The sequence below is a fragment of the Perognathus longimembris genome, chromosome 11 (genome assembly GCF_023159225.1).
Source record: "Perognathus longimembris pacificus isolate PPM17 chromosome 11, ASM2315922v1, whole genome shotgun sequence".
Lineage (NCBI taxonomy): Eukaryota > Metazoa > Chordata > Mammalia > Rodentia > Heteromyidae > Perognathus > Perognathus longimembris.
Genome location: NC_063171.1, coordinates 68,941,275 through 68,966,341, shown reverse-complemented (window position 1 = coordinate 68,966,341; position 25,067 = coordinate 68,941,275). Strand labels below are relative to the sequence as shown.

General features: G+C 37.8%; 1 protein-coding gene across 1 annotated transcript in view; it reads left to right on the top strand.

Annotated features, from left to right (window-relative positions):
- Positions 1 to 25,067, top strand: part of Dnah14 (dynein axonemal heavy chain 14) — a 199,822-nt gene that overhangs the window by 40,474 nt on the left and 134,281 nt on the right. The window contains 11 exon segments of the mRNA XM_048358265.1: positions 855 to 1,221; positions 2,931 to 3,115; positions 5,538 to 5,783; positions 7,694 to 7,815; positions 10,931 to 11,102; positions 12,529 to 12,633; positions 12,719 to 12,837; positions 13,681 to 13,755; positions 19,271 to 19,358; positions 22,289 to 22,542; positions 24,423 to 24,661. Of these exon segments, the coding sequence (XP_048214222.1) occupies positions 855 to 1,221; positions 2,931 to 3,115; positions 5,538 to 5,783; positions 7,694 to 7,815; positions 10,931 to 11,102; positions 12,529 to 12,633; positions 12,719 to 12,837; positions 13,681 to 13,755; positions 19,271 to 19,358; positions 22,289 to 22,542; positions 24,423 to 24,661 (1,972 nt within the window).

Genomic DNA, 25,067 nt, shown 5'->3' with positions numbered 1-25,067 from the left:
TCAAAGGTAGTACTCTGCCACTTGAGCCACAGCTCCCCTTCTGGTTCTTTTGGTCGTTAAGTGGATATAAGAATCATTTCACAGACTTTCCTGCCCTGGCTGACTTCAAACCACACAGTCCTCAGATCTCAGACTCTTAAGTAGCTAGGATTATAGGCATGAGCCTCATTTGCTTATTTGGTGCTACTGGGGTTAGAGCCCAGGGCCTTACATTTGCTAGGCAGGTGTTCTACCACCTGAGCCACACCTTCAGCCCTTTGGACTGTGGTTATTTTTGAGAGAAGGTCTTACTTCTGCCTGGATCAAACTAGAGCACAATTCTATTTACATTTCCTGCTGTAGTTGGGATGTCAGATGTGAACTACCCTGAACAGCTTTTTCTTTTGAGATGAGGTCTGTGGAACTGCTCTCTTGGGAAGCTTCAAACCATGATTATCCTGATCTTAGCTTCCTGAATAGCTAGGATTCAGGAGTGAGCCACCATGCCTGACTTTTAGTCTTAAGTATTTTTATCTGTTATCCATGGACAGAATTTTGGTGATTTGTGAACTTGAGTGAGAAATAAAAATACATCTCTATTTTCAGTAACCCTTGTGCTTAACGTATACTCTTTCTAACAAATGGCAGTAGAGCTGGTGAATTTTACCATAGGCTTCAGTGTGCTGCCAAAGGGGCAGGGTGTTGACATGAAAAGGGCCAAACCCCTGAGCAAAGCTAAATCCTGAGCCAAAATGGTAATGGTAATCATAGTTCCAACTTTACTCCTATATGTTCAAGCTTAAATGTTTGTGAGTAAAGCATGTTTTAAGTTCTGAACAATTTGGTCTCTAAGAATGTCTTCCTATGGTTTTTAGATAAGAAGTCCTATTCTGTTGTGTACACGTACCAGAGTGGCGACAGCGATGGAGATGATCCAGTCCCTCTCAGAGGAAGCAGCAAGTTTGGCTCACAAAGCTAAAATGTATTCAAGCTACCAGGATAATTTTGATGATTGTTCTCACATGCACTCTCTTAATGTGGAGGAAATTACTCGGATTGTGCTCTCAGAGATTGCTGACATTGAATGTGACTTAACATTGAGGAAAATATTATGGGAAGCTCAAGAAGAATGGGTGACGCTGTTTCGGGAATGGAGGAAATGTTCTCTTCAGAGTATTGATGTAGAATTAGTGCAGAGAACCGTTTCAAAGTGGCTGCATGTAATCCTTGTTCTAGAAAAAGGTAAACATGTGTTTCTCAAACATTCCTTTTACCCCGTCACCCAAGGTTACACCACACTCGCTGTGCACTGGGTAGCAGGATCTTTGTCCACAGTCGTCTTGGGCTCTCCAGAACTGATCATTATAGCTGGAGAGGCAGGCCCTGTGGGAGTTTAGGTAGGAAATGCCTCCTGAAGCAAAGAGATGAAAGCTTTGTAAAAAAAACAACAACATATATAAGTAATTAATAATTTTTAGACCCTTCCCAAGTTGGGAAGATTGTAGGTTGTTGAAAATACGTTGTGACTCTGAAGGTTTGACCAGAGACATTTTGGTGAAAAGGGCCCATGGCAGAATCTTTCCCCACACTCCATACTAATCACATAGCGTCATTTGGACACTGGCGGAAGCTGCTAAGAAGTCATTTTGAGAAGCTTCCCTTATGATCATCACACTTGAAACCTTGCCAGGTAGAGATATTATCATGACATTATGTGAAATCACATCCTTTCCAGAGGAAAGATGCATTTCACCTGGCCAAGAAAGTGTGCTTTTTGTTAGACTTCCCCCATTGCTCAGCTATACCTCATGCTAGAATGTTCTCTCCAGAAAAGTTATAAAAAAAATCACTTTATTTTGTTTTAAAATCATAAAGACTGGGTGTGTGGTTGAGTGCCTGTTCCCCATGCATAGGGTTCAATCCTTTGCACCACCCAGAATTTTAAAAATATGTAATTATTTGTACAAGAAATATAACTAACACAAGATGGCAAAAACAAGCTATAAAAAACAAAAATATGACAAACCATAACTTGTATTCTTACTGCTTTAATGTGACACTTTATGAACATTCTTGCTTAGTATTTTCTCATACACATTTCTGAGAACAATATGTAATGCAACAAATAGATAACAAACTCATATTGTTATCCATAGTTTCACAGATATGATCTTGTTGATTGACAAAGTTCACACTGGCAACATTGGAGTCCTTTTTTTTTTAAACTAAATCTTGAAAAATGTCCTGTTCTTAATGTGGCTTTATAGAAGACGCCTCACCTATATCGATTAGTTTTTCAAAAGTATGAGTGAAGTTTTTAGTTCTCCTTGGTTCCCAACTCTTGACTATTTCTCTACTTCTTCTCCTTTCCTACGTTGAAGGACAAGGTCATAGAAGCAGAACCTTGGACTGCACGGGTTTTGAATCATGTTTCTCGGTGGTCTCTTGGAGCCAGAGAACAGATTAATGATGTGTGGCAAAGTTGTCACTTATGCTCCCTATACTTTGGTGTTAAAATATTTTCTTTATGGGATGATAGTGATTCACCTTTGATATTATTCTTTTGTTAACAAGATTTAAAAGCTTAGAATCGTGCTAGTGTTCCGAAAATGCGTATACGCTCCACCTCTATGCTTACGTGTGCCATCTGTCTTCCTGTCTTCCAGTGTTGCTGCCATCCAGGCATCATTTCCCAGGATAACTGGGCTCTGATAGCTTTCTGTTTTAGTTGTCAGACCTGATAATTATTGTTCTTTATTTCCATCCTTAGCTGATTCTTATGGAAAAATGACATAAATAAGGCTCATTACACTGCGTTATAATGCAGACTAATAATTGACAGTCTAGTCTTAAATTAATTGGCAAATTTTAAGAAAAATTCTTATTTTCTCAATTGGTTGGTTAAAAAATATAATGAACATATTGTAAGCTTGTGTATTTGTTGTTTATAGGTTTACCTAAAAATGACATAGTACTACACCTTAAGCAATCAGTGACAGATTTTAAACAAGAGCTGCCAATCATCATAGCACTGGGGAACCCATGTCTGAAGCCGAGGCACTGGGAGGCTTTGCAGGAGCTTGTGGGAAGGTCTCTGGATAAAAATTGCTCTGTAGAGAATGTGCTAGCCCTCAAGGTAAATAATAGTAATTAGAAGAAAACAGATTGAATTCCTGGAGAGAGAACTTTTAAGCAGACAAATAAATCTAGAAGGAATAGGCATTAGAAAGGAAAGCATTTATAGATTCTCAGGGAAGAGTATATTAGTAGATAATAGTTGATAGGATGTTAGGTTTCCTTGGAGACAGTAAGCTAGTTCTTATACTACCATTACATAGGTAATTAGAGAGTAACACTTTTTATATGTGGCAAGTTTCATTGTTTAATAGTTCTATTTCTTACAGAGATGTTTTATAAACATAGAAAAATCAAAACTACTGCATTCTGTTATATATAAAATAATTAGAAACATGTTAGGATAAATCCTACCAATAACTTGATATCATATTTTAAATACCTAATTGACAACAATTTGATTTACTAAACATGACATGTTATATATTTCCTATTTTTTCATGGAAATGTTTTCTTGGCTAACTTACAATAAGCTTCATTTGTAGTGTTTTGACAATAACTAATGTAACCAAAATCAACATTTCTCATAAATAATTTTATTATAATGAAGAACACAGATTATTTATAATGAATTAAAAAAGAAAAAGTTTAAGGACAACTCTAATTCACTTTTAAAATTAGATTCTTGGGGCTGGGAATATGGCCTAGTGGTAAAGTGCTCACCTTGTATATATGAAGCTCTGGGTTCGATTCCTCAGCACCCCATACATAGAAAAAGCCAGAAGTGGCACTGTGGTGTGGCTCAAGTGGTAGAGTGCTAGCCTTGAGCAAAAAGAAGCCAGGGACAGTGCTCAGGCCCTGAGTTCAAGCCCCAGGACTGGTAAAAAAAAAAAAAAGTAGATTCTGTTGCATCTCCAGTCCTCATCTCAACATTCCTCCTGAACTACAAACTCAAAAATCTAATTTTCTGTTCATTATCTCCATGATTATCTTAGAAGCTGTCTCAAATATGTCAAAAAAAAGTTTACCTTTTATCCTCTGTTTCCCAACTTCTGTTCTTCCTCTGTCTTCCCCATCTCAGTTAATGGCAGCTTGAAAAGTCCAGCTTACACTCAAAGCCATAGGATGATAGTCTTCTAATCTTCAACTCCTCATCTTGCTTAAATCTCTTACCCTTTCTGGATCAGCCTCTTAACTGTTTTATATGCCAAAGATGGATCCAACCAGGAGTCTAATTGCAGAATGTAGGAGGTGGTGCCAACAGCTGAGTTATTCAAGCTTGCCTGCTGAAAAACAAGCACAGTATAATTTCCATTTGGAAACTCCTAGGTTATTGGAGCCATTCCTGAGCAAGTTAGGTTGAGGATAAGAATTTAGCAAAGTAAGAGTAGCAATAAATAGAAGTCAGAATAGACAAGAAAAAAAGGGGAGCAGCTGGAGGTCTACCTGAGTAGTAGTCCATGATGCCTCAGAGGACCCCACTGAGCTATCCTTGCCTTTCTAACCTGAATGGGTATTCAGAAGAGTTAAGGCTATGAGCCTCTAGTGAACCCTGCCATCCTCATACCCACCCTTGACATGTCATAAAAGAGGACGCTCACGTTCCCCACAGGGCTGGGCTGCCGAAACACACAGTTACGCACTGTTCTTTAGCTCTGTGAAGATGATGTATGGGAAGAGTTGTAAATCCTTATTTCTAACCAGGGTTAAAAATAATAAGCCCAGCCTGTTCTAAAAAGTGGATATAGCTAGCCCCCTGAGTGCATCTCTGTTGAATGAATCTGGAAAGTTTAGATCAGGCTCTGTCAAATAGGAATGCTAGAAGAAGGCCTGTATATACTCCACTAACGTTCAGAGAGATGTGCATACTTAAAGAGATACAGCAAAGGGAAGTCACAGTCTCTCAGATGAATGTATTCTATGACTGATTAAGGAGAGTAAAAGCATGCTACATAATAGTTGAGCAGCAGTAGGTATTTGTAAAGAAGAAAGAAAGCTGAAGAAATAACACCATCAGCACATACACAGGAAGGCATATGACAGTTCTAACCTTAATTCCTGCCACTGACCAGGAAGCATTTGTGAAGTAAGGATAGTTAAAATGTGCAGTCTACATGATGTGGAAAATGAACTATGCTATGTAATGTGTGGGCAAAGATGGGAGGGAGAAACTGGAGAAAAGCCAAAGAAGCAGTGACATTGTACAAAAAAAGAAATGTATGCATTACCTGACTTATAAACTGGTAGCCCCTCTGTGCAACACAATAATAATAATAATAATAATATCATATTTTAAAAAATCTGAAGAGGTCTTTGTTCAGAAGGGTAGGCTGTGAGGTCTTAGGTGAGGATGGAACCCTAACTGGACTCAAATCTTCAATTCTTCTGATAAACCTTTCAAGCCATGCATTTAAATATTCCATTTTAAATGTTTTCAAAATTATTTCTCCACCAGATATTAAAAAATAATTTATTCACTTTAGATGTTTCAGTATGAAAGTGAAATAAATGAAATATCAACCTCAGCAACTAATGAAGCTGCTCTTGAAAAGATGCTGTTTAAGATAATTGAACTTTGGAACACAACACCTCTACATTTAGTTCCTCACCACTCAGAGACTTACTCGATTCTGGTAATCGCATCTGTGGATGATATTCTAGCTCAGCTAGAAGAATCTCAAGTCATTCTTGCAACAATTAAAGGATCTCCCTATCTTGAACCGATTAAGGTAAATACTATGGCAAAGAAAAATGGTTTTTATTTGTTTTAGTCGATTGGTTTAACTGAGACAAGATCTTGCTAATGTAGCCCAAGCTAGCCTCAAAATTTGCAATCCACCTACCTCATCCTCATAAGTACAGAGAAAATGTCTTAATTTTCTACAGTTTATCACTTAAAATTTTTGTTTTCTAGGCCTGGTGCCAGTGGCTCTCATCTGCAATCCTAGCTATTTGGAAAGCTAAGATCTGAGAATCATAATTCAAAGCCAGCCCCAGCAGAAAATTCTGTCAGACTCTTTTCTCCAATTAACCAGCAAAAAGCTGGAAGTAGAGGAGTAGCTCAAATGGTAGAGCACTAGCCTTGAGTGAAAAGCATTTTCATATTTATGAAAATGAATATTTAAAACATTAAATGCCTCTAGAAAAAGTAAGGAATTAATTTAAGAAATAACAAATTAGTGATACTCAAGAAGCCAGAAAGAGCATCATATGAATACACGAACTTCTACTTCAAAGCAAAATGGAGTCTTGCCCCAAACACCCAAATCAAACCAGCAGAACATATGGAATGATGGCTTCCGAGACACTGAACATCAGAGGATGAAAGATAAAGATGCCCAGGATGTGAGAGGCCCACAGGCAATCTCTGTGATGACTGCCTTGCATTTCTAGACCTTGGTTAGGAGGAAGGTAAAGAATCCAGGCAGGACCTAGGAGACTATGTTGCGTGAGGAGGTGGTGTTTAACATCTGGAGATGCGAGGGAGGCTACAGCTTAGAAGATAGTACACCAAGAGAGATTAGAGAACTTCAGAGTTGTACAAGGGCCCTCCCTGCTCATGTATTTACCAGACCCAGTCCAGGGCATGTGATTATGAGGAACTGGCCAGAACCAGTCACTTGAGAGAATGGAGGGATGTATTCACAGCCTGGTACAAGGAGTCCTTTCAGGAAAATGGATATGTCGACTTCTTGATTGTAGTGCTCATTTCACAGGCATAAAAATATGCTAAACTGTGAAAGTAAGCAGCTTAAATGTAAAAGAAAGTGAGAAGTAAACATAAGGTAAATGGCAAAAGACAAATGTGGTTCCTGTGTGGGCCCCCCTCTCTCAGGAGTCAGTCAGGAATGGGTTTGGGCTTTTATGGAAGTATCCTAGTATTGATTTTTTAAAACCATTTTCCTGTAATATTCTTTTTTTTTTGTATGTGTGTGCCATTCAACTAATGGCCTGGGCCTTCCCATAGCTATTTTGCTCAAGGCTAGCACTCTACCACTTGAACCAAACCATAGCTCCACTTGTGGCTTATTGATGGTTAATTGGAGATAAGTCTCACAGACTTTCCTGCCTGGACTGGCTTTGCACTGTGTTCCTCATATCTCAGTCTCCTGAGTAACTAGGATTAAAGACATTAAAGCCACAGGTATCCAGTTCTATCTAGATTTTCTAGGGGAAAGGTAAGTTGCAAATGGAATCACTGGACAGTTTTGCAAGGCAAGAGAAGTCATTGTTAGTGTTTTAAAAAGCAAGCTACAGGACAGTGTGTACAATACAGTTACATTTATATAGAAATGCCTAACAAGGGACTAAAATAAAATGCTATCAAACTCCTGGCTACATTTCTTCTACAAAAGGAATAGGAAATAAGTATTAAGCGGGACATTCCTGTTAATTTTTATATATGTATGTGTTAAGGCTTTACCAAACAAAGTTGTTTATCATATAAATAAAAGAAAAACAAGGTATCTTAAAATTTCAAAAACTAAATATAATTTGTTTTTTTTATTTATGTGACCATTTATTAACGATGTTCTGGATGTCATTAGCTAAAAAATGACCCTTGATCTTGGGTTCTGTTATGCGATTCTTATAGAGTAATGTTATATATTTTGCCTAGGTGATTTTTTTTGTCTTCTAGGATCTTGTACGTAAATGGGATCAAAATTTAAATCTCTTCTCTTATACTCTTGGAGAATGGATGAATTGTCAGAGAAGCTGGCTTTATCTTGAACCAATCTTTTATTCTTTAGAAATACAAAGGTAAAAAATATCAAAACAGGAAGGTGGCAACAAGTTTGACAAGAAATGTACTCAAGAAATGTACCTTACAGGGCTGGGAATATGGCCTAGTGGCAAGAGTGCTTGCCTCGTATACATGAGGCCCTGGGTTCGATTCCTCAGCACCACATATACAGAAAATGGCCAGAAGTGGTGCTGTGGCTCAAGTGGCAGAGTGCTAGCCTTGAGCAAAAAGAAGCCAGGGACAGTGCTCAGGCTCTGAGTTCACAGCCCAGGACTGGCCAAAAAAAAAAAAAAAAAAAAAAAAAAGAAATGTACCTTACATATGTAACTAATCCCTCTGTACACCACCTTAACAAAATAAAAATTTAAAGAAAATGGGCTGGGGATATAGCCTAGTGGCAAGAGTGCCTGCCTCGGATACACGAGGCCCTAGGTTCGATTCCCCAGCACCACATATACAGAAAACGGCCAGAAGCGGCGCTGTGGCTCAAGTGGCAGAGTGCTAGCCTTGAGCGGGAAGAAGCCAGGGACAGTGCTCAGGCCCTGAGTCCAAGGCCCAGGACTGGCCAAAAAAAAAAAAAAAAAAAAAAAAAAAAAAAAAAAAATTTAAAGAAAATAAAAATATACCATTTCCAGGTAAAAATGCAAAAAAAGTACATAATGGAGAATTTTCACCTCGGTAATTCCTAAGAAATCATGTCTTCAGTGAACAACAAACTAACCACGTAGAGATATAATAATTATAATAATCCTTGTTACATTTTCTTTCATAAAAGATTTTATCTTTATTTTTATAAAGTCCAATTTCTCCATTGTTAATATAAAGATATGAAAATATGAGAAAGATATGTCACACACATCATTATAACTATTAAGCGACAATGTTATGTGTCTGTTTCATTCCAGAGTATTAGTATGGCTTTAATGTTGCACAAATGTAATTTTAGTAGCACTCATACATTAATAATAATTTCCTGCTTTGAACTTGGTAGACAAATAGAGCACTTTTCAGTTATTGAATTTTTACCTTTTCTCATTCATAGCATTAAGATTAATTGACTTCTAATTTTTTATGTGATTGGTCTTAAGAATGTTTCAGTAGAGACAAATCTCTAGGAAGAATTGAACCTACTGGCACATAGGCTCATGCGACTAATTCTAGCTACTCAGGGGTCTGAGACCTAGAGAATTGCAGTTCAAAGACAACCAGAGCAGGGGCTGGGGATATAGCCTAGTGGCAAGAGTGCCTGCCTCGGATACACGAGGCCCTAGGTTCGATTCCCCAGCACCACATATACAGAAAACGGCCAGAAGCAGCGCTGTGGCTCAAGTGGCGGAGTGCTAGCCTTGAGCGGGAAGAAGCCAGGGACAGTGCTCAGGCCCTGAGTCCAAGGCCCAGGACTGGCCAAAAAAAAAAAAAAGACAACCAGAGCAGAAAAGCCTATAAGATTCTATAATTAATTAGGAAAAAAACCCATTCTGTAGGCATGGCTCAAGTGATAGAACACTAACCTTGAACTAGCAAGTTAAATTTGAATGAGAGCACAAGGCCCTGAGTTCCAGACACAGTATGGGGGAAAAAAACAGCTACAACAAAAAATACAAGTGTTTGCAGTAGCCAATCTGAAATGAAGTGAGAATTTATGGGGTACTAGGAAGGCCTGTAAGAGTGAATGGAGACCTTGGATTTCAGGCTAAGTACCTTGAACTTTATGGGGGCGAGGGGAAGAGAATTGTTCAGGTGTAAGTATTGCTTAATAGGGACAGTATTCATTTTTCATATGCTGTGTAGCTCTTGTACAGGAATGTTTGGATTCTATTCTCTGAAAGTCTTCCAAGGTGAGAACCATGTTCCTAAGGAGTATATCCTTTATGGTTGCTCTAACTTTGAATCTTAAATTCAAATTTTATTAGATCAGACTCCTAAATCAAACCAAAAAATAGGACTAAGTTATTCTTACACAAAATTTACTGAGGTTATGAACATAAGTACCAATTGAAAGATGGTAAAGGCATTTATAAGATGGGTCTGTGGCTGAGGAAAAATGAGTCAGTTGTAGATTTTTAAGTAAAGGAGAAAGATGATGGGACAAGACCAATAGGGGCTTATAAGAGAAAAATGAAGTTGAAAGAGGTTCATAGGCCAGGAAGACTCTGTGAAGGGAACTTGGAGAGTCAAGAATACCGTGGGTGCTACACTAGAACCTTCCAGTGGTAGGTCATGCTTCCCTAAGTAGGGTAGGCATGTCCTCTATGGAAGGATTTCTACTGAGCTTCAGAGGTGGGTAACATGATGATAATGGGAAAGTTCTTGTGAGTGTGACTTTTTTTTTTTGCACTGATGTGTGGGGTCATTAAAAACTCAGGGGTGCACATTCTATGGAGAACTCTGAAGCAGTCTTTAATAACAGACAAACTCGAAGTACAAGAAGGCATGATTATTATAGACCAGGGGTTCCAGCAACAAGAGCAATTTTAGAAACGTGTGTGTGTGTGCAGTACATGCCTGTAAAGTGTAATTAATCTTGCTCAGTGATAGTTACATGTCTAATTTTCCTAGTATTTCTTCCCATATACATTACTTACCATATACATTATACATATACATTAAATTCTTACACTTATACATTACATATACATTTCTTACTGTATATTAAATAATGTATAGTAAATGATGAATATATTAATTATATACATATAATTATATATATTATAAGTTAGTTAATAAGTAACTATATAACTGATATAGTTATTATGTAAGTATATACAACTAATATATAAGTAATATGTAACTAATATATGATCAAGAAAAACATCAAAATTGTTTTATAGGGCTGGGGATATAGCCTAGTGGCAAGAGTGCCTGCCTTGGATACACGAGGCCCTAGGTTCGATTCCCCAGCACCACATATACAGAAAGTGGCCAGAAGTGGCACTGTGGCTCAAGTGGCAGAGTGCTAGCCTTGAGCGGGAAGAAGCCAGGGACAGTGCTCAGGCCCTGAGTCCAAGGCCCAGGACTGGCCAAAAAAAAAATTGTTTTATAAATTCAACAGTTTACTGTAGCAAGTACATTTAGATATGTTAAACTATAGCACTTTAAAAATAATAGTTAAATCATCTTTTATTTCTAAAGGCAACTTCCAGCAGAAACAAAGCACTTCTTAATGGTGATCTCCATGTGGAAGGAATTAATGTCAAAAGTACAAAACAAATTAGAGGCTTTGCGAATAACAACTTCTGCAGGAGTCCTGGAAGTTTTGCAGAATTGCAATACACATCTTGAGTATATAAAGAGAAGCCTGGAGGTAACAATACAGCAATCATGAAGTGGAAACTCGCCACCTGTGCAGACTAGTGACCCTGCAGCCACAAACTCCAGCGCAGACTTTCTTTTGTACTCTCTCACTGACAGCACTTTTCAAACTCACCAACTGCGGAGATAATGAAAATATGATTAAGAGAAAAAAAGATGCACTACTATAAATGACCTTCAAGGTTTTTTGTGCCCAGGATTTTTTGTCTTTAGGTTGAGAGTGAGGATAGTGCTTCCATGGGGAGCCTGAGGGAGAGGGAAGATGCTGTTGAAGCACAGGACCTGGCACAAGGAAAGCACTTAGTACAGGTTCATTATTTTTTTAGTATCACTACTGCTAACTGTAGTTTTAGCAAAAAGTGAATTCAAATTTACTTACTTTTGTCAGTCTTGGGACTTGAGCTCAGAGCCTGGGTGTCCCTGCTGTCCCTGAGCTCTTTTGCCCAAGGCTCTAGTCCTCTACCACTTTGAGCCACAGTGCCACTTCTGGCTTTCTGGTGGTTAATTGAAGAGTCTCAAGGGACTTACCTGCTTGGACTAGCTTTGAATCACGATCCTCAGATCTCAGCTTCCTGAGCCACCAGTGCCTGGCTGAATTAGAATGTTCTGATGAGCGCCTAAATTAGCTTATTGGTCCTCTATATATTTTTTGTTTTGTTTTTTGGCCAGTCCTGGGCCTTGAACTCAGGACCTGAGCACTGTCCCTGGCTTCTTTTTGCTCAAGGCTAGCACTCTGCCACTTGAGCCACAGCGCCACTTCTGGCCATTTTCCGTATATGTGGTGCTGAGAAATCAAACCCAGGGCCTCATGTATACGAGGCAAGCACTCTTGCCACTAGGCCATATCCCCAGCCCCTCTCTATATTTTTTTTAACATTGCCAGAACATTGAAGGGAGAAGAAGAGTGTCTAGAATTTCTTTAATTAGGAGGTTTGTTGCAAGGGAAAGATTGAAGAGATAGGAGAATAAGAAAATGGCAACCATCAGCAAACATGTATCTTTTACTGAAAAGAAGGCTAGCTATACACTAATGAGAAGTGGTGGAGTAGGAAACAGAATTCTCTGTGCAAGGAATGTGAGGTCGTTTGTGAAGTGATGCCTTGTTCCCTCAGGAGAGGAAGACACACAGAACCAGAGCAGGAAAAGCACTTGTGGGAAAGCAGTGCTAGTAACACCAAAAGGTGTTTTATTAAAGTGTGCATGTGTGGGTGTTCCTGCTTGCTTTTGTTTGGACTTTGTTTTTCATATTTTATTTAAAATTTTTGTCAACTTAAACGTAGCTTTCATTGGCTACGGGCTAATAGTTTGATGGATAACAACCTTAACTGTGATATTTGTATGTAAATGTAGGCCCATATTATGATACAACTCCTATCCTTGATTTATATTCTGATTGCATTTCTTCTGGTTCTGGACAGGATTACCTTGAAGTTAAACGAATGATTTTCCCAAGGTTTTACTTTCTCAGCAATGCTGAGCTTCTCGATATACTAGCTGAGAGCAGGAATCCAGAGTCTGTGCAGGTAACAGGAACATTCTGTTAGCAGAATTACTTTGTAACTGAATCAGGATTTTACAATATTACCCACATTATTTTCTGGTTCACAGCCTCATCTTGTGAAATGTTTTGAAAATATAAAACAAGTACTGATATGCAAAGAAGAAATTGGACCACCTGCTGTAAAAATGTTCATATCTGCAGAAGGAGAGGGTCTTCTGCTGCCCAAGTATGAGAATAGGCTACTGACTAATGACCAAACTTACTAGACGCTTCCTTATATTGAACTTTCTGCTTAGGTGTTTCCAATAGTTGATAGGAGTTTGCCATATGAAGTGTTTCTTCTCATATTTTCACTTCCTTCTCCTTACCATAGAACACTCTCCTTTTTGCTTCCTTGCTTTAAACCTAATGTTAAAGGGCAATCTTCAACTCTACAGGCCTTCTAATTTGTGCCTATCTTTTGCTCTAGCATTGAATTCAGCTTTAGTTTCATACCATCTTTTTTAGTACCTCCTTCAGAGTTTTATTATGAGCATAGATAGGAAGGAAATTTACTCTTTTGAGTTGTTGAGGTTACTCCTGTCGCTGCTTCCACCAACCTCTGTTTTCATCATGCTGGGCTTCCAGGAAAACAAGAAAAATAGGATTCCAATCCATGGGGCCTAACCTGCCAGTCCCAGCCAGGGCCCTCTGACCTCCAGCATGATTTCATCTACTCCTTCTTAACCCACCAAAGCCCCAACCCAATTTTGCTGCTTGAAAAGATCTTGAACAATATTTTACAATATGATTTGCCTATTTTGTGCATTACTATTTTCAAATTCCTATTTATCTAATTATGTATGTATTCATAGTTTGATGTAAAAATTTCCTATAGCTAGATAGTATGTTTTCAGCATAGTTTTTTAAATTTAAAATCTAGAGAAACCAGAAAATATGATAGAATTATATTAGTGTGGTCCATAAGCAATTACAAATATGTAGAAAACAGTCTATAGGTTTATCAAAAGACCAAAATACAAATTAATATTCATAATATTATAGTAATATTATTATTTTTGAAATTTAGGAAAATTCGCATAAGAAGTGCTGTCGAACAATGGCTGGTAAATGTAGAGAAAAGCATGTTTGATGTGGTAAAAAAGTGAGTATAATATTCAGCTCCTAAAATTCTGATACAGATATACATACATATACATACATAAATACGTATACCTTATTACCTACTAATATAAAGTAGTAATATTCAGAGAAGACCATGGGAAGGGTTTTGATAGGGAAGAGGGCATATACATGGCTTTGTGCATTTGGAATTCATGGACACCTGAAAAATGGCCAGATCCCAGCTGGTGTCTGCCTCTGCCTGCTTCCATGTACATCATGCTCAGGAAGCTTCTGCTTTCATCCAGTTTCACACCCCACAACTGACAATAAAAGAAAGAAAGAATCCCGGAGAACTTGCCAATAATATATGACTTGCCAATAACAGGGATAATTCTGTATCTTTACACTTCTATGTGTGTCTGTGTGTCTGTGTGTCTGTGTGTGTGTGTGCGCACCAGTACTGGGGCTTGAATTCAGGGCCTGGGCACTGTCCCTAAGCTCTTTTGCTCAAGGCTAGCACTCTACTACTTGAGCCACAGCTCCACTTCCAGATTTAGTGCTGGTTAATTGGAGAGTCTCACAGACTTTCTTGCCCAGGCTTGCTTTGAACCACAATCCTCAGATCTTAACCTCCAGAGTAGTTAGGATTATAGACATGAGTCACTAGCACCAGGCTACACTTCTTTTTAAAACATCATTTTTGTCTTCATGATGTTTTGAAAGATTTATAGAATGCTGAATATTACAGGTAAGGGTGACCATCTGTTTTCATGTTGTTGTTTCTAATCTTATTAAGAAAGCTTCTAGTGTTTGATAATGATTCCCAGGTTTCTGAAGTACATCCCTTATAAACTAACTTTATTGTATTCTGTTTACAGTTTACCAAGCTTTAAACTTTTTATTGTTTTTAAATGATTAGCCTTGAGCATTTATTATAGTAATGGAAAATTATCCAAAAATGACCTAAAAAGCCAGGGAAATCTCCAAAATTCCAAAGGCATTTTTCACAGAAATAGAAAAGCTTTTTCTAAAATTCATATCAAACCACAAAATGTTTCAAATAGCAATGAAATTTCGAGCAAAAAGAACAAAACTAGAGGCATAGTACTACTAACTTTAGAATCTATAGTAATCAAAAGTATAAAGGGACAGGACAGATAACAGAGAAATAAACGCACACATTTATAGTCAGTCATGGAGAGGGGTAAGTTTCTTTAGTAAATGACATTGGGAAAAATTAAATATAAAATGCAAAATAATAAAATTGGAGCCTTTCCTCACCTAATATTTCAAATGCAACATGAAATAAAGGATTGTTGTATCAGATTGACATTGTAAAACTCTAGGAGAAAACATATAAGATGAAGGCATTGACATTGGTTTGAACAAAAATTTCTTGGATATAACTCTGACAATGTGTGCAGCAAAAGTAAGTGGAACTAAATCAAACTAAAAAGCAAAGGTAATAATAGAGGCCATGGATGGGGAAGGAGTAACTGCCATCCATACAGCTGATAAAGGCCTAACATGGAAACTATGTAAGACTTCAACTAAATAGTAAGGAAACAAATAAGCTGATTGAAATCTGGCAAAGGCCACATGCCAGTGGTTCATGACGGATCCTAGCTACTGAGAAAGCTAAGATCTGAGGATTGTGGCTCATATCCAGCCCAGGAAAACTAATCTGTGAGACTCTTATCTCCAATTAACCAGAAAAACAAAACAGAAGTAGAACTGTGGCCTAAGTGGTAGAGCACCTGCCATGAGCAATAAAAGCTGAGCAAGAGCCTACGGCCTTGAGTTGAAAGTTCAAGCCCCAGTACTGGCACAAAAACAAAACAAAACAACAAAAAAATGGCAAAGAACATTACATTACTCAAAACAAGATTACAGATGGCCAGCAGATGAGGGGCAGACGTGCAGCCCCCAACGTGCACTGTTGGGAGATGTTGGAACCTGTAGGAGGCAGGATCTAAGTTATTCAAGTCATTGGCAGCGAACTCTGGAACAGGACTGTGGCCCTCCCTTCACTTCTGTGTCTCTCAGTTAAGCTTAGGATCCACTTTCCAGGTTGATTTGGGGCCTATGGGAGAGCAAAAACATTCACTAAATGGCCCGTAAGGGGGAAAGAACGCAAGGCCTTGTGTGTGCTGCTCTACCATTTGAGCTATGCCTCCATTCCTTTTTGCTTTGGGTTATGTTTTTAGACAGGGTCTTACTTTTGCCTCAAACCACATCCTCTTACCTATACCTTCTGTGTATCTTGGGTTACAGGCATGGACCATCATGGGTGGCTTGTTTATTGAGATAGGTTTTGCTAACTTTTTATCTGGGCTAAGCTGAAGCTGTGATCTTCATGATTCTAACTCCCAAATAGTTGGGATTACAGATGTACATCACTTGTGCCTTCCTTCCTTCCTTCCTTTCATTCCTTTATTTCTTTTTGTTCCTTTCTTCCTTTCATTCATTCTTTCCTTTCTTTCTTAGTATAAGGCTCTTTCACCTCACTAATTAAATTGACTTCTGAATATTTTGTTTTCTTTCTTGCTATTGTGAATCGGTTGATTTCCTAATTTATTTTTCAGAAAGTTTGTTGTAAATATAAAGAAACACTACTGATTTTGAGAATTGTCTGGACAGTCTGGTCCTTCCACTGATCTTTGAGGAAAAGTTTTCAACTTTTCACTATTGACTACTATATTAACTTTGGGGTTTTCATGTGTAGTGTTGATTGTATTAAGGTACATTACCTTTATGCTTAATTTTTTTTAGTTTTATCAGAAAATGCCTTTTTAGTATCTGTTGAAATTATTATGTAGTTTCTCTTCGTTCTATTAAAACCATAGGTTATATTTATTGATTTCTCTGTATCTCTCCTGGAGACTGTGAAATCCTGTAACACTGTATCTCTAGATCCAGAACTGCTTTATCTCCTTCCTTCCCTCCCTTTCTATCTCCTTCTCTCACTCTCTCCCTGCCTCCCTTCCTTTCCTTTCTTTTCTTTTTTCTTCTTGTAGTGTTTAAGAGTGCCTGGTATTAATTAAGAAACTACCCTCTGCCTCTTTCTCCAGTACTTTCACTGCAGGAGACCTCTAGCACACATTTGTCCAGATCTTCATTCTGAATCAGGACCACCAGCAGCTCAGTGTGAGGACCTGGGTATTGGAAGAGAGAAAGCACTTTTTGTTGTTGTTGTTGTTGTTGTTGTTTAGACAGTCTGCTAGACTGCTTAGACTGGCCTTGAACTTGGAATCCTCCTGCATCAGCCTTCCAAGTCCAGCTAGAAGATGCTGTCTTAATTAATTTTTCTAAATATTGGTCCCAGGCTCCCTCACATTTGTTAGTAGTTGGCATTGGTTTTTCTTTGGTTTCTCTACTCTTTTTTCCATAATTCTATCACAGTTTTCTCTCTATCTGCTAGAAATTTTCCATGTTTTTGATGCCCTGGAGCACTTTATTTCCAATGTTGATAAATATTTTTCTGTATATTTCCTGTCATTTGAAGGATGTGGTTCAAGGTGAAAATAAGGTTGTGGGATAAGTCAAAAATCTTGATCCATTGCCCTGAGATTGTGTAGACAGAATAAATATTTCCAAAAGCTTGGACAAAAATAATGAAGAAAATTGTGGATGCATTTGTATGTAAACACATAAGAAAAATAAGTATCAAAATGGAAGTCAAGAGCTGGAAGTCAAAGATCTGTGTGGTGAATACTTGCCTAGCAGCAAGGCCCTAGGTTAGGCTCCAGCACTGAGAAATAGAGATTGAGGTGAAGGAGAGCAAATAACTAAGTGAAAGCTAAAATAGAGATTATAATTACAAATGAATTTAAAAGTTTTGTCAAAAGAAATTTATGTGAGAGAAAAAGCAATGATAAAACATTATGAATAAATGTAGTAAAAAACATTTTATGGCACTGCAAGCAGGAACCATATCTAAGAGTAAAATGAAGTGCCAAAGGCTAGTATTATATAAAATTTTAAAAATCTTAATTGGTAAAATATTTTTCCATTGATAATGCTTTTGAAATAGTGTCATCCCTCAGTATCCTGGGGATTGGTTCCAGGACCCCTGTCCTCCAAGAGCAGCAGAACGCTCATACGCTCAGCTGCTGTGAAATAGAGCCACACTTGCATGTAATCATATCTTTCCATACACTTCAAATCACCCAGAAATCTATGCAAATAGTCATTACTATACACTATAGCTTAGGGACAAGTGATCAGAAAAAATTATGTACATATTAAGTAGAGATGCTTTTTTTTCAATCTGATGTTGGTTTTACCCATGGATATGGAAAACATTTTGCATATAAAAAGTTACTTTAGTGACCACATCAATAATCCCCAGCACTTGGAAAACCGAAGCAGGAAGATGATGAGTCAAAGGTCACTCTGTGTGGGCTACGGAGTATGAACCTAAGAGAAAAAAGTTGTTAAAACATACTTCCTTTTACCAACAATGATAGAGAAGATAATAGAAATTATGGGTACAATAGACAATCACAACAAAATTTAAAAGCCTCAATACTTCATTTCAAACATCCAAGTAAAATGTAAAACAAAAAATCCATTGCAGTCATGTAAAAAGTCATTGAAATCCAGTGTTGAGAATTTGGAAGATATGTTAATGATAAGTTATACATGAAATACTGATCAAAGAAACAAAATTACTCTATGGGAAAAAAAAGTCATGATTCTCAAACCACAAAATGTTGGCATATACTACTTTTGCTCTAAATAAAACTGTCTAGATATACTTAATAAAGCTTATCCTGGCTGGGCACTGGTGGCTAACACCTATAATCACATATATATTATATAATATATGTATATTATATTATATAATATATGTATTATATGTATATATGTATATACGTATATGTATATATGTATATGTATATATGTATTATATGATATATGTATATTATATTATATAATATATATATAACACCTATAGTCAAAGCTATTCAGCAGTTTGTGATCTGAGGATTGAGGTTTGAAGTCAGCCTGAGCAGGAAAAGTTCATGATACTCTGATCTTCAATTAACCAGAAAAAAAAAAAAAAAAGCTGGAAGTGGCTTAAGTGGTAGAGGACCAACTTTGAGGGAAAAAGCCAAATGAGAGTGAAAGGCCCTGAGATCAAGTCCCAGTAACTCTCCCCTGCTAAAAAAAAAATTTCTGTCTTCTCCATTATAATTACTTGAAAAACCAAATACAGGTCTTTACTGTGAAGATTCAGTTGCAGTTTCAGGCCGGCATTGTACTTGGTAGAAAATATTTTATATTCAGATTTTGCTCTTGGTAACATTTTTACAGTTTGAGGGCTAATTTGTGTTTTCCTAATTTAGTATGGGCTTTTACTGTCTCAAAGTAAATGACTAGAATAAGAAAGTAGAAAAGCAGTAAGAGCAGCATAAGGCATTTGCGGTTTGTGTGTACAAATGAACAAAGCAATCAGCAATCCCAGGGATTCTCCCGTAGATGGTCAGACCTGTCACTGAATGGCCGTGACCACTATAGACTCAGGTAATGCAGATGTGTTTTGTTTGTAGGTTTATGAGTCAAGGGATCGAAGACTGGACCGAGCAGGATTTTTCCCTGTGGGTGGTGTCACATCCAGGACAGGTGGTCCTCACTGTGGTAAGTCATGCTGCTCTGGTGTGTGCAGGAGAGTTCAGTGTATGGCTCCATTGATAAGAAAACCAAGGCCTGGCAAAAGAGGCACTATGCAGAGTACTAATATTGTTGCTTACTTTGAATTACATCAAAAATAAGATGGATACATGTGTAGATCACATGAATATAGCCAAAGTTAGTTATAGAATATAGGTGGTAGGTACATATGGGCTAGTCAGTGTATAATTCCTTCTAATCTTCTACAATGTGAACTTTTATTTCAGAATATAATATTGAATTAAAAATGAGCCACAAATTATTTTACTAGCAGTGTCACAGTATTGCATTGTGCACATTTTCTGTAACTGTCATTTAAAAGTGGCTACAAAAGTGGTGGCTTTAAGTGACATTAGATATATAACTTTATATGTTCTATCTAAATTGACAGATATAAATAATGTTATCCTAGAGCTCTGTGGGTTAGGAGGCAGCACGGGTCTCCCCACACTGAAATCAGAATGTCTGAAGGCTCTACACGGGTCTTCCGCTCTGAGAGCAGGGTGTCTGATGGCTCTGTGCTTTCTGGAGGTCACCAGCATTCCCTGTCGCATTGTTGCTGTACTTATCTTCAAAGCCAGCGTGGTTGCTTCTCTCTGGCATTCTTCTAGTTCACAGGTAAAACTTATTCTCCAGTTTTTTTAAAGATACATGTGATTATACTGAACTCATTTAAGTCATCCAGAATAACCTTTCCACCTACAGCTTTGCAGTACACCCCATCTGCAGCGCCCATTTCGCCATGTAAATGACATAGCCACTGGTTCTTGGGATTGGAATGTGGGCATCTTAGTGCAAAGGCATTATTCTGCCTACATTATTCTGCACACACATTTGCAGTGTTAGTTTTCCTGGAGACCAAAAGAGAATGAGAGAGAAAATTTAGATAGAAGGCTGAGATCTAGAGGATCACGGTTCAGTATTAGCCCAAAGAGAAAAGTCCCTGAGATTCCATCTCTAAAAATAACTAGCCAATTTAGGATCTTTTATGGATTGATTTCTCTAATTCTGTGAGGAATGACATTGGGATTTTGTTGGCTCTTACATTGAATCTGTAGGTTGCTATGGCAGTATGGCCATTTTCATGATATTAATTCAGTCAGTCCATGATCACATGAGGTCTTCCATCCTCTGATGTCTTCTTCAATTTCTTTTCTCAAGGTATTATACCGTTTCATTGTAGAGGTCTTTCACTCCTTGTTTAAGTTAATACCTAGGTACTTTATTGTTTAGGGGCTATCACAAATGGAATTCTTTTCCTGGTTCCTTTCTCAGACTGTTCATTTTTAGCATATATATAAATGAAAGCTACTAGTTTGGGGGTATTGATTTTTGTATCCTGCCACCTTTCCAAGGTATTTATCAATCCTAGAGGTTTTTTTGGTGGGTCTTTAGGGTCTGTAAAAGACAGGATTTTTTTTTTAAGACAGGATTATAGCTTCAGCAAATCAGGCTAATTTGATTTCTTCTATCCTTTTATGAATTCCTTTTGTTTCTTTATCTTGCCTTATTGCTCTGGCTGGGAATTCTAGTGCCATATTGAATAACGGTGAGGAGAGTGGGCATCCTTGTCTCATTCCTGACTAGGGGAAATAAGTTCCATTTGTCCTCACTTAATATAATGTTAGCCTTTATTCAGTTCACATGCATCCCATTTACTCCTGGCTTCTTCGGAGTTTTTAATCATAAAAGGATCTTGTGTTTTGTCTAAGGCCTTTTCTGCAGTGATTGAGATGGTCATGTGAATTTTTTTTTGTTTTTTGTTCTGTTTATGTGATGATGTATTATATTTGCTGATTTACATATATCGAGCCATCCTCATTTTCAATGTTTTGAAATTCTGAAATCATGATCAATCTAAATAAAATTTCAAAAAACCCCAAAAAACTAGCAAAAGCCAGGCTGGAGGCATGGCCTAATGGGAGAGTGCTAACAGAGCAAGTAAAGCTGAGTGAGTGAGGGCATGGTCCTGATTTCTAGTACTGGCAAAATAAAATTAAAAATAAAATAAGAATAATTTCACATCGTTTTTACTTTACCTTGATGTACCATAATTCAAGTTTTCTAAATTAATCTGGACTTGTAGGCAGAAATTATTCCTGTCAAGTCTCTTTAACCTTTATACTGTCCATCTGACTGAACAAATCCTGTCTTCATCTCAAAGATTTCTTTAGACAGTTCTGTATGAAGATAAAAATAATGATGAGTTGTTCTGCATGTTTCTCTAGTAAAGTCCAATAATAAAATCTGCACTACTAAGAGATCTTCCCTAGACACCTGTTGTTCCAAACACGTTTAACAATAACAAACAAGTAGCGTTTTATTTCCAGAAGTAATTCATGGAATGTGCACTGCCTGCTGCGGAGTTATCTTCCCAGGATGCAGTTCACCAGTCCCCTTTGTCTTGGCCTGCTGCATATAGAGGCGCTGTCTCTGAGGAGATGTGAAAAGGTATCTCTGCAGGAATGCAGGCCATGGCATGTCTTTACGCGTTGGCCACTGTGAGAATCTCAGCATCAACTTACCCCAGATAGCATAGTGATTCCTCTTTGGGTAAATAAGCAAAAAAATAAAAATAATAAAAAATAAAAAATCCATTTCACAGTCTCCTTCACCATGGATTTTCTTGAAGAATGATCTTAAGTAACAGCAGTACAGTGGCATAAATGAAAAAGTCTCTCCCCAAACGCCCCTCCCCCCCAGTACCATCTCTCTGCCCCTCGCCCATCAACCAAATTCCAATCTCTAGCCTTCAAATACTTACATATGTTTAAACTCTCTCCTTTACACCCACATAAGTACATATTATACAAGTACCACTTGTACTTCATAAAAAAGTGTTTTAATTTAAAATGAAATGTATTTCAATTCATGTATGTACCATTTAATCTTTTCAGAGCCAGATCATGTTTCATAATGATTGTATCAGAAGTTTTTTGAGTCCTAATCCAAGAGAAGAGTTGGAGAAAGTCCACGTTGGTGTGATTTGGCATCTAAAAGAAGTTGCAGAACTGGTTGGGTTGAGTACTAACAATTCTCGAACAAAAACTGTGCTGGAAGCACTGCTTACCCATTATGTTCACAGCAGAGATATTGTGATGGATTTACTGCTTAAAAATATATTCAATGCAGAGGATTTTGAGTGGTCAAGGTAGGTAGCTAAAACTATAGGTATAAATACCTTTAGGTAAATTAATTCTCTGCTTCAGACATTGTAAATATCAAGTTGTAATTTTCAGGAGTTAAAATTCTAAGCAAGTTGCCCTATTGTTGTACCACATTCCTGTACTTCCTTCTTTCCCTCTCCTGTCCTCTGTCCTTTTTACTTCTTTCCACTTTGTCTTTCTAATCTGATGACGTTCTTTTTTGCCATTCATCTAAGGCACATTTTTTCGGTGGATAGTAGGAGGTCTTCCTCATGCCTCTTTTCCCTGTAGTATCAGCCCTAGAAACCAGCCCGACTCCCTGGCCAGCATCTCTTTTGCTGCTCTGTGGTTTCTGGTAGAAATATATGAAGGCATAGAAAAAGAGAGGCTGCCTTCGGTGAGACAAGGTGATTAAGCATTAGACTCTTATGTTAAATGTAAAGTTTCAAATTCTTTATTTTTTTCTAAAAGTTTTCATCTGTTTTTGCTCATGGTTTTTATTTTTCTTATCTAAGACTTGGCAAAGTTAAAGTGCACACTTTAAAAATTTTTTATTTTGAATTTTGTTTAGAAAGTTTATATTTTATATTTCTTTATAATCTGCCCTGTCATTCCAGAAAGGAACAAGCCCTCATAAGTGGTTTGTAAAGATGTGTAAGTGACAACATGACCAAACACACTGTGCAGGTGGAAGGAGAAAGAGGGGCCGAGGAGGATCAGCACTCCATCAGAGGAGGATGGTGCTGCCTGCACCTGTTACTCTGAGTTAGAACAGCACTGAACTTTGAAAATGTGGAGAGATAACTTTTCTGGGATGTTGTTTTAAAACTTAGTGTAAAATATATTCCCAAACTAGTCCTTTCAAATAGAGGAGGGAGGGTGGATGGAAGCAGTCATAATATTCAATGTACATATGTGAAAATGGAACCAGGCAAACTGAGGGGGGATGGGCAGGGTTTGGAGAGATGCGGGGAGGCGATGACAGAGTACGATGCATCTTGATCAAGATGTCAGATTGTGACATGTTACATTGAAAACCTCCTGAACAACTACTTGAAGATAATTTGTTTTAAAGTAATCTTTTACATGTGTTTGAAAAATGAGTCAGTACTGGTAAGCACATAAAGTAGTCAAGAATTAGTTTTCATAAAATCACCTGTGGTTCACAAATTTCATTCAGAGCCTTAAGAAGAAACATTTAATCCTTAGCTACACAATTCACAATGTTCACAGGATAGGTTGAAATCAACTTCCCCAAAGTGTGTGTGTGTGTTGGGGGACAGGGGGGTTGTTGGTTTGTTTTTCTGGGCCTGGGCACTGTCCATGAGCTCCATGTGCTCAAAGCTAGTACTCTACCACTTTGAACCACAGCTCCACTTCCAGTTGTTTTCTGGTGGTTAATTGGAGATAAGAGTTTCACAGAACTGTCCTGCCCCAACTGGCTTGGAACTGTGATCCTCAGATCTCAGCCTCCTGAGTAGCTAGGATTACAGGTGTGAGCCACAGGGCCACAGCCAGAGTTTTTGATACTTAAATAACTATCTTTCAGTTCCCTCAGAAGAATCCAAATTGTAATAAGCAATGTGTTTGATCACTTTCCTGTTGGAAACTAGTGAACTATATGATACCTTAAAGTAGAGGTGACCCACATAAATCTTTCATTGGAACTGACATCACACAAAGAAGCACATAAATTTATAGTCATATATGTATATATATATTATATAGTACTGGTGAATTTTATATCACATCTCATTTATTTTAACATTTTGACTTCTGTTTGGGTTTTTTTAATCAATTCCTCATTTTTTAACTTGATTTTTCTTTGTGTGAAAAGGTAATTTTAACCAGATTATCTATGAGCATTTAATAATTTTGCTTCCAGACATTTGAAGTATAAATGGAATGAAAAACAGAAGCTATGTTATGTTACTCAAGGTGATGCCAGCTTTACTTATGGCTATGAGTACTTAGGATGCACTCCAAGGTTGGTCATCACGCCTCTCACAGACAGATGCTGGCTGACATTTTTGGGAGCTCTGAGCCTGAACCTAGGTGGCTGCACTGCTGGCCCTGCGGGGACAGGAAAAACTGAAACTGTTAAAGATCTGGCAAAGGCAAGTGGTTTTCATGTCCCAAATAAAGCCTCATTTTTAATTTTTATCCTGATATACAAAATTTAACTTGCACTATTCCTACAGTTGTTAATTTCATTTATCAAGTACATACATTAGATCATACAACTCATCAATTGTGTGTGGGGGGGGGTAGTGCTGGGGATTGAATCCAGGGCTTTACACACGCTAGGCAAGTGCTATACCAATTAAGCCATATTCTGAATTATTTTTTTCTTTTGAGGGAGGAATGAGCTAAGGTCTCACTAACTCTGCTCATGCTTGAGCTCACCCTGTGTCTACTTCCCAAGTCACTGGGGTTACAGTTGTGCACCAGCCTTGGGCAATTAAGTTTTGAATGCATGTTGTGTGGAGGGACTTAGGATGTCAGTAAGCTGACATAAGCTTTGTATTTG